Source organism: Acipenser ruthenus, chromosome 1, assembly GCF_902713425.1.
Source record: "Acipenser ruthenus chromosome 1, fAciRut3.2 maternal haplotype, whole genome shotgun sequence".
Classification (NCBI taxonomy): Eukaryota; Metazoa; Chordata; class Actinopteri; order Acipenseriformes; family Acipenseridae; genus Acipenser; species Acipenser ruthenus.
Window position 1 is genome coordinate 89343593 of NC_081189.1, and position 14949 is coordinate 89358541.

Here is a 14949-nt window from a genome sequence, read left to right on the forward strand (position 1 = left end):
CCCACAGAGAACTCGGTCTGCTGTGGCCAGTCCCGCCTGTGGTAGTGCGCCTTGGTGTCCCTGCTGTCCCAAAGGCAATTTCCTTGATGCTCATCTTGATAAATTCAAGGAGAACATGGGAGTGTACTTGGAGGAGCAAGGCGAGCGCTTCCACCAGGATATACTGGACTTTGAACGCCGCTACCAAGGACAGTATAACGAGAACATGATGGGAGACTACATTTGGGGGCTGATTCGTGAAAGTGATTTACAGTATAATCGTAAATCTCGAAAAACTACTCACTTCTAAATCTTTTGTAGTCATTTTTGTATTACTTTAGTATAAATACATGTTAATTTGGATTCATATGTTGTTTTTTTCTGACTTTATGTGAACGAAAAGACACACATTCACCCGTTTTCTCATTGGAAATAGGTAAATTTCAAAATATCACTGTCCTGGTCACAAAAGCAAAGTTTTTGTGGGGAATAATTGCCATTTTCTATACTTTTGAGGCATAAACAATTAGGAAATAACACTTACTACTCAGGAACAAAAAAAAAAAAAAAAATTGTTACACGGTGTAATTAAATCCCATCATATCACAAGTCGAAGCACCTGCGATGTTGATGTGCCAACTTTCTTTGCAACAGCAGCCTGGGAAACCACAGGAGACTCCTGGTTTACGCAATTTACACAAGTCACAGCGTAATCACTGCACTGTGCTACGCGAAACTGTCTTGCTTTGAAAAGCGATCTTGAAAATACTGTATCCCAATTAAACGACATAAATAGCATTGGGAAGAACCGTCTCCTAGTTGTATCCCATTTAAGTAGAAATCCTGATTATCAGTATCCCAATAAGGCGACGCAGACTAAAAAAGCCAAATATGTGCAACTACTTGGGACGTTGTTGTGTGATTTTAGCTTTGACTTGTCTAGATACTTTAGATAGCCCGTGACTTGCATGAAGTCCACATATTCATCAACACCATGTTACTCAACACCGTAACTGTCTGCTTCTAACCCTGAAGCAAAACAAGATAAGTTCTGCTGTATAACTTTTTTGGTTGTTGTCTGTCTACTACTTTTCTCCTGTTGCTTTTTATTTTTTCACACAGCAGGGTTTTTATAGTAACCGTGAGTTTAAGCAATCCTGTCCCTGGAACTTTAAGGGTTTCCCATTGTCCTAGTCTGTAGTCTCAATGCAGAACACTGCAGTGTATTCCAGGAAATAAGGCTTTTACTGTCTGCATCTCTTTTGAGAACCCTAATGGTTTGTTTGGTCCCTTTTCATTGTGGTGAGCACTCTTATTACACAAAAAGCATTACTAGGCAGTACATACTGTTGCTAGGACAATTATTCAACCAAACACAGTTTGAATTTGGGTGGCAAAAGTGACCACGTTCGTATTTTTTCATATAACTGAATGAATAATTGATTGCACCAAAAAGATATAGTGCAAAGGAAACCAATACATGAATGAGGTCAGAAGTACACAAATTCTACTTTTATAGTAGTGTCTCTCTCCTACTTCAGGAGATTATTTAATGCAGTACCAGGTTTATTTTACAACCCCTCCTGGTCCAAGATATTTTTCTGTTATTTTGCTGTAGTACAGCACCTTTCCGGTTAATAAAATATAAACAAATGCACAAACATTTGTTTCAATAATAGAAAAGACAAATCTGAAAAACACATGTTTGTGCCAGCACTGGTATCCCATGGTGTAGTTCTGTAGCGCATTCAGCTGTGAACTTGTTGAGTGGTGAAGTTCTTGATTGTGAGCCCGTTTCATATTGCTTTCTTTTTAGTGATGAACCTTGCTAACATACTTTGTTCTTGAGGAGATTAAAAATGGAGTAAGATTCGACTTGATTTCATAATATTTAAGAGGAAGCCTCAAAAAAGACTTAAATTCTAACTAATTATGTAGCAATCATTCAACTAAATGACTAATGTCTTACAATCCCTATATTTAACAATGCAGCTAATGTTTTGATTTTTCCAGATTGTAGTCTTGAGTCATTCTTTTAAGAACTCCTTGTTCTTGCAGACAAAAGCTGTTCGCACAGGGAAATTCAAAAGTTATGGGGGTAGGTGGCAAAGTATGTCAATGCACTAGCCTTTCCCCTCTGGATTCCTGGGGCTGAGTTTAAGTCACAAGTGAAATTAGTTAGCCTTTGGTGGACAGTACTCCACATAACAAAACCATCACACAAACGATGTTGTCACTAGCAGGCTCAAATAAGAGGTCAAGGATTGGCTCAACATGGAGACTAAGCTGCTTGTGTGCCCTTCAAGAGGGTACACTATAATACAGTATAATATAACTGTCCTCCACTTCTGCAAGTTATTTAATAAAATGTTTTGTTTTTTTGTTTACTGTAATGCCACATGTAGACTGATGCTGTTTTTGCTGCAAAGACAGTTTTAGAAGAACATAGTGAGGGGGTGGTGTGGTCCAGTGGTTAAAGAAAAGGGCTTGTAACTAGGAGGTCCCCGGTTCAAATTCCGGCTCACTCACTGACTCGTTGTGTGACCCAGAGCAAGTCACTTAACCTCCTTGAGCTCCATCTTTCGGGTGAGACATTGTTGAAAGTGAATCTGCATGTGATGCATAGTTCATACACCCTAGTCTCTGTAAGTTGCCTTGGATAAAGGCATCTGCTGAATAAACAAATAATAGTACCGTAAACATTGTCTGGTCCAAATCATTGGTTTTGAGGCACAAACAGCAGGTCTTCACAATCCCATATTGTGTTAAATCACAAGTTAATCAAGCAAAAAAAGTAATAGATGCTGCGGTTATGATTTTCCCTGACCAAAACCGATATTTGCACAAAATTCGAAACCAAACCAAATTATTATTATTATTATTATTATTTTATTTTATTTATTTTTTTGATGCTAAACTGACTACAACAGGCAAATACATTAAAATAAATAATGTTAGTTGAGGTCCTGAACCATTGTGAAGCTGGAAAACAAGTGAAAGGGATACTGTGGACAAATATCTGGAAGCTGCTTAGTTTATTTTCATTAAGCTGTCTTAATTTACTGTGGCTGTATTGAAGTTAGTTTAGTTTGTCTGATTACGTTATTGTTGTATTCCATCTGCATATTGATTGAATTCAAGTGTAAGGGCCCTGTCCGTAGAGTCGCATGTATTATAGCAACGGGGTATAATAAACCAGCATACTAAACGAGAACTTTTTTAAATTAGAAGTGTTTCCTCATCAGAAATTACTTCAAAATGCTGCCGCACACTTTGAAGCCAACATGTTCATTAAATAATTGAAATTTCGAAAACCATGAACTGTAGTTCTACACACTTGATTTGCACGTGATTTGCCACTTTCAACTGACCACGAAAATAATAATAAATAAAAAAAATGTAATGCCTCTTAATACATTATCTTATTCTTTCTATATTGTGTCTAATTATATAATATGTTATGAGTGATGCAATAACACTGTATTTAGATTATTTATCACAGTTAAGAAAATATATATATATATATATTTTTTCGGTTTTAAACTTTAAATTTCAGTTTTTACCGAAAATCAATTGGATGTCAAAAACCGCTGAAAGAGTTGGTAAAAAATTGAACTGATCATAACCGACTTGCATCCCTAATATGAAGAATAAAATAAGATTTGAAACAATCTTGTTTGGCATGTTCAAGAACGAAAGGCTAACACTTCCAACAGTGATAAATACGATAATGAATGCATGTTGTTTCGCTTTTACGTGTTGGAAACGAAAATCAAATGGCGCCTAACTAGCTTGCCCTGTCTTTTTACTTTGGGAAGTAATCTGCTATGTGTATTACCTGTATAATAAACAATACATTTTGCTGTACACCCCAACATAACTTGAATAACATCTGACCTCTCTAGTCCCTCTCTAGGATACCATGTAAAGTGATAACGCTTTTGGATTGCTTAAGGTAATAAGGTGAATGAGTGCATGTACAGATTACAAATAATCATATTATAGGTTTATCAGATTATAGCCAAATGCAATCCAAAACTTCTATAGGAGGCTAGGAGTGTATGACAAAGGTTTGGTCAAGATTGGTGCAAAGTGAAGGCGGTTATCGTGTTTCCCCGGTATAGTGTGGCAGATAGACAGACAGACACTTTGCAAGTTTGTGTTGCAGGATTAAATTAACTGTCGCCTCAACTGAAGACCTGCTTCTGTATAGTTTTAGTGCTGGACACTGAAAGACATTGAAGTTAAGTGACCTGTCCAAAGTCACTCAGTCAAGTAAGTCTAGCTTTTGTCCACCCTTCTGATCATTATTACTCAAGCCTTTGCATTTCCTCCTTGCAGTCCTGCTGGATGCACTGACAAGGAATGGAAACTCGGCTGGAAGTGGTGCTTCTTGCAGGAAGCCCACAGACAGCACTGATGGAGGCAAGTCAGAGAAAGAGAGCAACTCCTCAGGCGCCGGAGAGACTGCAAAGAGCTTCACCAAGGACCAGGTGGAGGGAGTACAAAGGTAGGATTCTATTTTTATACTTCTGCATGTTCGGTTGCATCAAACCTACGACAGTTCAAGGGGCCATCTGTCTAAAACTGGTTATACAGTGACTCGAAGTATTCAACAAACCCTTCTGGTTAGTGGTGCTTTGGAGTCAAACATTTGATTCCCATTTACCCCATTGGGGGTGCTTTTATTTATTGCCCGTAAACCTGACTTGAATCTTCCCAAACAGACAAAAGAAGGGGAAGATGTTTTTAAACAGGGGTGGTCCGACGCTACAAATAGTGCAATGAAAATAAGTTAAACAAAGCTAGACAAGTTAAAAAAAGGATATCTGTTAGAACTGCACTTGGTCATTTCACACCAGAGTTACTGACTGAAAGCATATCTAGGGCTACTGATTTTCTCGGGAATAGCAAATTCTGTTTTTCAGAAATGACCAATTCCCTTTTTGTTGTTGTATTAAAGCCAAGATTTTCAATGGGACACTTGTTGCTGTATTAGTAAGTAAAGCACCTGAAGACACTTCAGACCTGTCATAATGTTTATAAACATCACTTGGTTCATTGCTAGCATTGGAAAAATAAGAGCACGCTAAAAGAGCAATGTTCTTGTATTGACGGTGTGCTATAGACTCAAGTAAATATATAGAATGTCGTGCAAAGTCAAGCACTCGCCAAGTATCTGCTGTTAAGTTTATATATTTATTATTATAACATCATAATCATAAAAAACAATAAAGCGAATTCATGCTGGCATTAAAATAAGCAGGAAAACTTAAGAATTATATTACAACAGTTCAGAAAACAAACGTCCAGCACTGTTGTGAGAATCATATTTACAGTCTTCCACTAACACTGTAGTTCAGTCTTATTATCTTATTGCTGGCATTACAGTAACAATAAAAAAATATGAAACAGCTTAGTAAAAGTCTAGCGATGTCATGTGAGAGTAATCCTGTGTACAGGACTCCACGAATTAGGTTTATCGTTTTACTGGCATTAAAATAACAAGGATAAAATATTATACACTGGGGGGAGAAAAAAAGAAAAAAGTTGTTGACTGACTCAGTGCTGTATGTCACCCGATTGCAGTTTAAATAGCGCCCCTTTTTAATGTAAACGCCTAATTAATCCTCCCAGTTGTTTCTATACTAATTCTGCCTTAGCAAGAGGTGTGTCTCAAGACAGAATGAAACAAACAGTGTGTAGTGTAGTGACTACATCCTTTACACAGTAAAGCAGTCAATTTCCTTTAAGGAACGTATAGCTAGAAAAATAGCTTTGAGCTTGTTTCTTCATCGTTAGACAATATAATTTAATGAAGAAACGGTCATGGTTTAACATTGCTAATTATACCTTTATTAAAGGCAGGTAGAGTGGATGAAACAATAATTAAATACGCAATTAATTCAGCCCCGTCTTGAGTGCAGAGCCTTCCTAAGTTTTTCAGCATAGAAGAATACAGTGCTTTGCCATTGTTGCCGCCTTTTTTGGTTTCTTGATCTCTACGTTTTTCCGATTGGCATTATAATCTTCAATGGTATTGACTCATGATCAATTGAATGAATAGTATCTTGCAGAATAGTATCCCACCACCCTCATACAGATAATCAGAAAATGTTTTAGCTATGTCTTTTGCTGAAACATTGCATTTTTTGTTTCTTTGTTGGTGTAGTACCATGTATCATGTTTTAAAGTAACAATACATGTTTTCTCTAAAATGTTTATTTCAAAATTGGACATTTTAGACCTATCTAACAACTAGACGTGAACAATAGGTGAGACTTATCGAACTGTTTCATCAGCTGCAAGCTATCCCTTTAATCCTAGCCACCTAGGGCTATGAGATAACAAGCATGTGTGAGTGCAGTGTAGAATCTGTTATTCTTGCATTGGCTTTGCAGACTACTTAATGAATGTCTAGGTATATAACGGCAATTTTTTTAGATTGAGTAGTGCGTAAAAGTAGGCATTTCAGAAGGGCTTCTCAGGGAAAACATAAAAAGAGTGGTGATTTATTTCAGGTAATCTTACTACCTTTACAGAATTACAAAGATTTACACTGCCCTCTATTCTGGTGTTTCATATATTCTGGTGTGCCAGGTTGCAGCATTTACAGTGGTCCTCCAGCTAAGGCTAACTAGTCTCTCCTATTTCTAGCTCAGTATATGCCTAAGTTATGGAATATGCGTCCCAGGTACATTAGGGACTCAGAGTCCCTTCTTGTGTTCTCCATGGCACTTTCATCCATCCCAGGTATTATTACAAGCGTGATTAGCCACAGTGAGGTAATACAAGCTCAGGTGTGTCTTATTAAACTCATGGTTAAGGATACGATTTTGTCACAGAGGTCATGGAAATTGTGAATTTGAACAAGTCTGTGAAATCTTGAAAATTTAATGTAAAAACACATTTAGTTAGGCACTTTCTTTATTTCCTTTTATAAATCTAAGAGCATTTACGTGTAGCTTTGTGGGTCAGTGAATGGGATTTGTATTTTGTAGCTGAGCGAGCATGTAAATGAACACTTATCGTATGTTACTGTAAACTCGGTTGTGATCTTCACATGCATACAATGCTTGTTAATTAATTTTTTTAAACACAATATTAATTAATACTTACATTTTATTTCTGGAAACTGTTTTTCAAACAATGTTGTGTACCCAAGTAGTCTGTTGAAAATAAATACTCACTTTCTCAAATTAAACCTTGCTAAACAAAATACTTCAGACTGCCGTTGAACATCTTTTTGTATTTCCTGCAAACTGTAGCTAAAACGAGAGGTTTATCTTTGTAGTTTTTTTTTCTTCTTATCTTTGTGTTGCCCTGCTTCTTGGACATGGTGCCTACCTGTAATTTGACTTTTCAACAGTTTTTATTTTTAAAGGGACAGTGCTCTGTAGGCTATTCGGAAATAACCAATTTAAATGTATCGTTCTTATTAGTGAAGAATATTTATATACCGTTTCATTTTGAACACAGGAATAAAAACAATTATTTGACATAATGATTTTGTATATATAGTTGTAGTCAAAAGTTTACATGCCCCAATGGAAATCATTTCTAGAAATTACTCAAACAAATTATAGGAAATCTTTTGTAGCAAAAGTTTTGCTTTTGTGGGTGAGGAAAAAGTTACAAGAAATAGATGTTATTTTATTTTTATTTTTAGTATTCATACCCTGACAAGGAAAATTTAAATTAATAGCTAGTTGAGGCACCTTTAGCAATAATAACCTCTTTTGAATGATTTCGATATTTGTCAATGAGCTTTTGGCATGATTCTTTAGTGATTTTTTGACCATTCTTCAGTGCAAAATTGTTCCAGTTCATTCAAATTCCGAGGACTTCTCTTGTGCACAGCCTTCTTCAACTCATACCAAAGATTCTCAATCGGATTTAAATCAGGACTTTGACTAGACCATTCCATAACTTTGAGTTTATTCTTCTTTAACCATTCTGAAGTAGATTTTGATGTGTGCTTTGGATCATTGTTGTGTTGGAACATCCAGTTGCGCTTCAAACCAAGTTTAGTGGCGGCAGGTTTCAGATGATTGACCAATATCTTTTGGTATGTTATGAAATCCATTTTACCATGTATTGGAACTAAATGTCCTGTGTTATTAGAGGAAAAACAGCCCCATAGAATGATGTTACCACCTCCATGCTTGACAGTAGGTATGGTGTTCTTTTCTTTGTACGCCTCAATAGACTTTCTCCAAACGTAACAACTATCAGCGTGACCAAATAGCTTGATTTGTTTCATCACTCCACAAAACCTTTGACCAGAACTCATATCCATCACTCAAATGCCGTTTTGCAAACTTTAAGCAGTTGTCCATGTGGCATTTTCCTAAGAGTGGCTTTTTCCTTGCCTGTGACCATTTAGACCTTCACCATGCAATACTTAACCTATGGTTGAAATGGAAACCCCAGACCCACATGCAGCCAATTCACTTTAAATATCTTTGGCAGTCAATCTTGGATTGTTACAATTCTTCCTTACAATTCTTTCACTTGTTCTTGGTGAAAGAACCTTCTTTCTTCCAGACCGAGGGAGCGTTGTGACAGTACCATGAATCTTGTACTTCTTGATAATAGAAACAATAGTTGAAATTGGGATACTCAAACGCTTGGAAATCTTTTTTAACCTTCTCCAGCTTTATGACTAAGTTATTTTCTGCCTAAGGTCTTCAGGTAGCTCTTTACTTTTTCCCATATTGACTTATTGGTAATGACAGCAATCATCCTATGCCTAACCCTTTTATACTCTCTAAGAATGTTCACCTACAATCCAGCATTTTCTAGACTTTTCTAGTATTAGGTTCTGCACTATCATACTGAAATTTGTAGCACCTTTTAGACAATCATAGCATCAAAGGGTATGAATACTTTTGAATTAGCATTTTTGGAGTTTTGCAAATAAAATTACTGAAATAAATAATTGTAGACATCTGTTTCTTGTAACTTTTTTTTCCTCATCCACAAAAGCAAAACTTTTGCTACAAAAGATTTTTCCTAAAATTCTTTGTTTTTGAGAAATTTCTAGAAATGATACATTTCCATTGGGGTATGTAAACTTTTGATTACAACTGTATATGTACATTTACGCCGGACACACATAGAGAAATAGGAACACCATTTATTTCAGACCCTGTATTTTGCTACGTGTCCGGTGTGAAAGCCTGCATTGTACAGTGTTTAAAAAAAAAAAAAAAAAAAAAAAAAAAAGAGTTATGTTGGTGTGAAAGGACATTTAACTACGTTTTGTACTCTAAACTAACATTTAAACTTGCCAGCAGTCAAAAGCAATAGTCTTTATATTATTGGTTTTGGTATACTATTTAAAAGCTCTTGTGTATGTTGATGTAGCTAAACCTACATAATTTGGTGGCCTTTCCATGATTTCTTGTTTTTTTTCCCGCAACGACCGTAAAATGTACAAAAAACAGGGTTTGTACGCTAGTCTCAAAGTCTGGAAAAAGTATGGAAAAATGCCAAAATGATTTCCAGGGCTTGAAAATGCTTGAAAACCCATGTCTCAATTATGAAAGTCTTGAAAATGTCTGGAATTTTACTAGTGTCACGGGAGAATGAAAATAATTCTGCGATTACTTTTTATTATTAATAATAAATGATCTCGAAATCGGGTCAGCAGCTCTAGCGGCAACTGTCTAGGCAATTTACTATTCGCAACTATATTGCTTGCGACCATATCCTGCGAGGATTGCCCCGTGTAACACCCCTGACAACGTCCTGACAACTCAAGCAATCCTATCCAGTCAGCGCACGGGTATATGTCACATGACTCTGTCTGCTCCAGTGAAACGAAGGGTAAAATGAACACTACGACAGCCAAAATATATACATTTATGTTACAAGCTACTGTACTCTGCTCACCAAGATTCACATTTTGTTATCTTGTTGTTATTTATAAATAGTTAACGTTATTTCTCAACCCAGGGAAAAAAAAAGTAGTGTAGTAGCCCCTATGGTGTGTATAAACTTGGCATGTTAACATCGCTTTTTTCATTTATTTAATGTGATTAATAAAATGTACCTGTCATTTTATTTAACTGTATGGTGCTTGCTTGTAACTTACAGTACCGAGTGCAGTTACAGACTCGGGTCCAAACTGTCAGCCGAGTGTAGATATACTATTTACATCCTCGCTATATGGCCTTCATTATACGAATTAATACTGATTTAAAAAAAATAAAATAAAAATCAAACTGCTGCTGATGTTGGCTCGTACAGCTTGATGTGTTTTTTTTTTAAATAAGGAACCAAGAGAACCAAAGATTAAATTAACATTTGCAATTGAAACAAAACTGAAACTATATATATATATATATATATATATATATATATATATATATATATATATATATATATATATATGTGCTCTTCAACTAATAGGATATAGCCAGAATACTGGGTGCAGCACGCCACAAATAGGTACTGTACTTGTAATTCTACTTTTATTCACAATCTCATCACTATTATTATTATTAGTGGTAGTAGTGACAAATACTGTAATAATAAAGAAAATCAAAGAATAAAAACAGTACTAATATGCCTTTACTGTGATTCTTGAAATGTATTTTTGTTTACAACTGTAAGTCGCCCTGGATAAGGGCGTCTGCTAAGAAATAAATAATAAAATAATATCCAAGGTGACTTCCTTAACTTACTCCAGCATCTTACATTGTTAGTTTTGGATTGTCCTTTTTACTATAGCGAACAAAAGGCTCTGGACCCAAACAGGGTTGTTTATAGCGAGGGTGTATTGTATTTAGTATTTAACTTGTATGTTTAATATACAACACTTGCACATTTTAATATGTAATGGGTGCACATTTGTTATTTCATTTTTGTTATTTTTCCCCTCCCATAGTGTTCAACATTTGACAGAGGGTATAAAGAAGTTTGGATCAGAATCCAATATCATCCCTTACAAAAAAGTAATATACTGCAAGTATGCTTGTGCCAAAATGTTCTGGTTTTAGTATACTATTGGTACCATTATAGTATCCTATTTTGGCACAAGTATACTTGCAGTATACTATATAATGTTCTATTATTTTTGTAAATAATGCAACGTAGTTCTCAAATATTGGACATTTCTTAGATTGTATCTTACTTCTTTTTGTCATACCTGCATTGTCTATTGCTAGATATGCACCTCCAGATTCTGGCAAATACTTTTAGAAAACCAGGAGCAACTTCTGCTGTGGATCAAAACGCTATAATACTCTGCGGCTGCCCGCCTGTGGATAACTATTGAAAAACTAATAGAAACTAACTAAAACAAATGGAAGTCTGGAAAATTATGGAATTTTGATGTTGAAAAAGTATATGAAACCCTGGAAAAATCACTGTGCCAAGATCGTATCCTTACTCATGGTAAAACCAGGAATGGATCAAACTGTTATTCAATGGGAGTCTTAGTTTCATCTGTAATTTACTTATTTTCAAATAGAAGTCACTGTTCATGTCAAACTTGAGGGATCTAATTAAACAAAATGGAACTTTTGACAGCGACAACTCCTGTTGATAATTTTATTTTGCGTCTCCATACTTGAATATGTATAATATCTCTTTCATACATGTATGTGGAATTATTAATTGACTTATTGCCCACATCGCAACCAAGATATGTAGAATATCTGTTTCATACATGTATAGGCCTAATCAGTCTACATACCATGTTGCAACCAAAAATGCGTCACATACTGGAGTGCTCAGAGAAGCGTTTCGCCCACATGGATTCACTTACACTTATACAATACATTACTAAGGCCCTACCTATTTCACGGCCGTGAAAAACGTGACACGGACGGTGAAATTTATTCTTCAAATATTCGGATTCAGTAGTGTCCTCTTTGCTGCACTGTCATTTATGTTTTCGTGATCTTTGAGACTCATTTTATAATATGACTAACAATTAATCGCAGACATTTGTTTGTAAAACTTGTGGATTTTTGTTTACCCTGTGGGGAAGCACCTTTTTCTTCTGCTGAAAGCAAAAACTTTACGTCAAGCAATGGCAAAAGCAGTGGAGAGTGCTCTGTGATGAACAGCTGTTAGTTTTATATATAGTTTTTTTATATGCAAAAGTGCCTTTTCTTTTGCCATTCCCCCCAAAAATTTGGAACCCCCCCCCCCCTCCCCATTGGCTGCAGCATAGGGGGGGGAATCTCCCCAGCACACAAAAATGAAATTCAAGCCCTGGTAATTATGTACATGTTCACTCGGGGTCGGTCATATACTGCAGCATGAGGTATCAGAAAAATGCTACTGCATAAAAAAAACTAGTAGCAAATTTTTGTTTTGGCTAGCAACATGCTACCAAATATACATTAACTTCGAGCCTTGATATGCAGTCTATGTAAAAATCACTACACAAGATTTTCAGGAAGTTGGGTATTGCAGACCTGTCAACTCTCCCGTATTCACCGGGAGTCTCCCGTATTTTGGACCCTTCTCCCGGGCATCTCTCGACCCAGTTTTTCTCCCGTACAGTACTGTGCAAAAGTTTTAGGCAGGTGTGAAAAAATGCTTTCAAAAATAGACATGTTAATGGATTATATTTATCAATTAACTAAATGCAAAGTGAGTGAACAGAAGAAAAATCTACATCAAATCCATATTTGGTGTGACCACCCTTTGCCTTCAAAACAGCATCAATTCTTCTAGGTACACTTGCACAAAGTCAGGGATTTTGTAGGCATATAGTCAGGTGTATGATTAAACAATTATACCAAACAGGTGCTAATCATCAATTCAATATGTAGGTTGAAACACAATCATTAACTGAAACAGAAACAGCTGTGTAGGAGGAATAAAACTGGGTGAGGAACAGCCAAACTCCGCTAACAAGGTGAGGTTGCTGAAGACAGTTTACTGTCACAAGTCATACACCATGGCAAGACTGAGCACAGCAACAAGACACAAGGTAATTATACTGCATCAGCAAGGTCTCTCCCAGGCAGAAATTTCAAGGCAGACAGGGGTTTCCAGATGTGCTGTCCAAGCTCTTTTGAAGAAGCACAAAGAAACGGGCAATGTTGAGGACCGTAGACGCAGTGGTCGGCCAAGGAAACTTACTGCAGCAGATGAAAGACACATCATGCTTACTTCCCTTCGCAATCGGAAGATGTCCAGCAGTGCCATCAGAATTGGCAGAAAACAGTGGGACCCTGGTACACCCATCTACTGTCCGGAGAAGTCTGGTCAGAAGTGGCCTTCATGGAAGACTTACGGCCAAAAAGCTATACCTCCGACGTGGAAACAAGGCCAAGCGACTCAACTATGCACGAAAACACAGGAACTGGGGTGCAGAAAAATGGCAGCAGGTGCTCTGGACTGATGAGTCAAAATTTGAAATATTTGGCTGTAGCAGAAGGCAGCTTGTTCACCGAAGGGCTGGAGAGCGGTACACGAATGAGTGTCTGCAGGCAACAGTGAAGCATGGTGGAGGTTCCTTGCAAGTTTGGGGCTGCATTTCTGCAAATGGAGTTGGGGATTTGGTCAGAATTAATGGTCTCCTCAATGCTGAGAAGTACAGGCAGATACTTATCCATCATGCAATACCATCAGGGAGGCATCTGATTGGCCCCAAATTTATTCTGCAGCATGACAACGACCCCAAACATACAGCGAAAGTCATTAAGAACTATCTTCAGCGTAAAGAAGAACAAGGAGTCCTGAAAGTGATGGTATGGCCCCCACAGAGCCCTGATCTCAACATCATCGAGTCTGTCTGGGATTACATGAAGAGAGAGAAGCAACTGAGGCTGCCTAAATCCACAGAAGAACTGTGGTTAGTTCTCCAAGATGTTTGGGCCAACTTACCTGCCGTGTTCCTTCAAAAACTGTGTGCAAGTGTACCTAGAAAAATTGATGCTGTTTTGAAGGCAAAGGGTGGTCACACCAAATATTGATTTGATGTAGATTTTTCTTCTGTTCACTCACTGCATTTTGTTAATTGATAAATATAAACTATTAACATGTCTATTTTTGAAAGCATACTTACTTTACAGCATTTTTTCACACCTGCCTAAAACTTTTGCACAGTACTGTATTTTGATCAATCCTTTAATGTCTGCAAATTCATGGCCGATGTGTGTTTACTGTAATCCCCGTCTGTACTTGGCAGGGTTTAGGACCCAGGGGAGCACCGATGCAGGTATGCAATCAGCGTGCAAGGCAAGTTCACATACTTAGCCATGCACTATATTAACCCTTTGCGGTACATTTATTAATTGCGCGTCAGGCACGCCAGGTCTAATTAATTTTCACACGCTGTAATTTTAGACACGCTGTTTAAAAGTATTTTTTTTCACAGTCAAACAGGTTTAAATGGCCCTGCATATCAATAAAGCACTCGCTAGGCATCTCCAGCCCCGCCCCACCTTTTCGTTTGCTATAGCGTTCACCTATGTAAGAAATAAATAATAATAATAATAATAGTCGTACATACCGATCGATCATCGCCGGATCACTTGTTTTATCACCAAACTCCTCAATAATGCGATCCAAGTCATTATTTTATTACTATAACATCTCAAAAAAGCTCTGCAAATGTCCGTGTTTTCTGTGCGCTGATTCAGTCAGCCAACTTGTTTACTTCAGACCGCCCCCGTTATCTGATACCTGATACCTGATACCATGTATGACTATTAATGAGATACGCCTTTTTTTTTTTTCCCCCCGACTTGTCTCGGCTCCTGTCGCTCCCACTCGGCAATTGAATGTCTTTCTCGGCTTTTTCCGGAGAAAAAACGACTAGACACCCGTTTATTGCGTTGCTATAATGATGTCGGACCCAGTCCGACAAAGGACCTGTGAGGAATAATTGCAATGTCGGACCCAGTCCGACAATGGACCGCAAAAGGTTAATCTCACATCACACGGAGCTCTTTTTCATTTGCCATTTTTTTTTAAACTGTCACACAAATTCTGGTGAGA

At 37.1% G+C, this 14949-nt stretch overlaps 1 protein-coding gene across 1 annotated transcript in view; it reads left to right on the top strand.

The window, feature by feature from the left end:
• The window catches only part of LOC117420526 (dnaJ homolog subfamily B member 14-like), a 34125-nt gene that overhangs the window by 3608 nt on the left and 15568 nt on the right, over window positions 1-14949 (top strand). The window contains exon 2 of the mRNA XM_059031783.1: window positions 4321-4489. Coding sequence (XP_058887766.1) covers window positions 4321-4489 — 169 coding nt within the window. The remainder of the gene's footprint in view (window positions 1-4320; window positions 4490-14949) is intronic.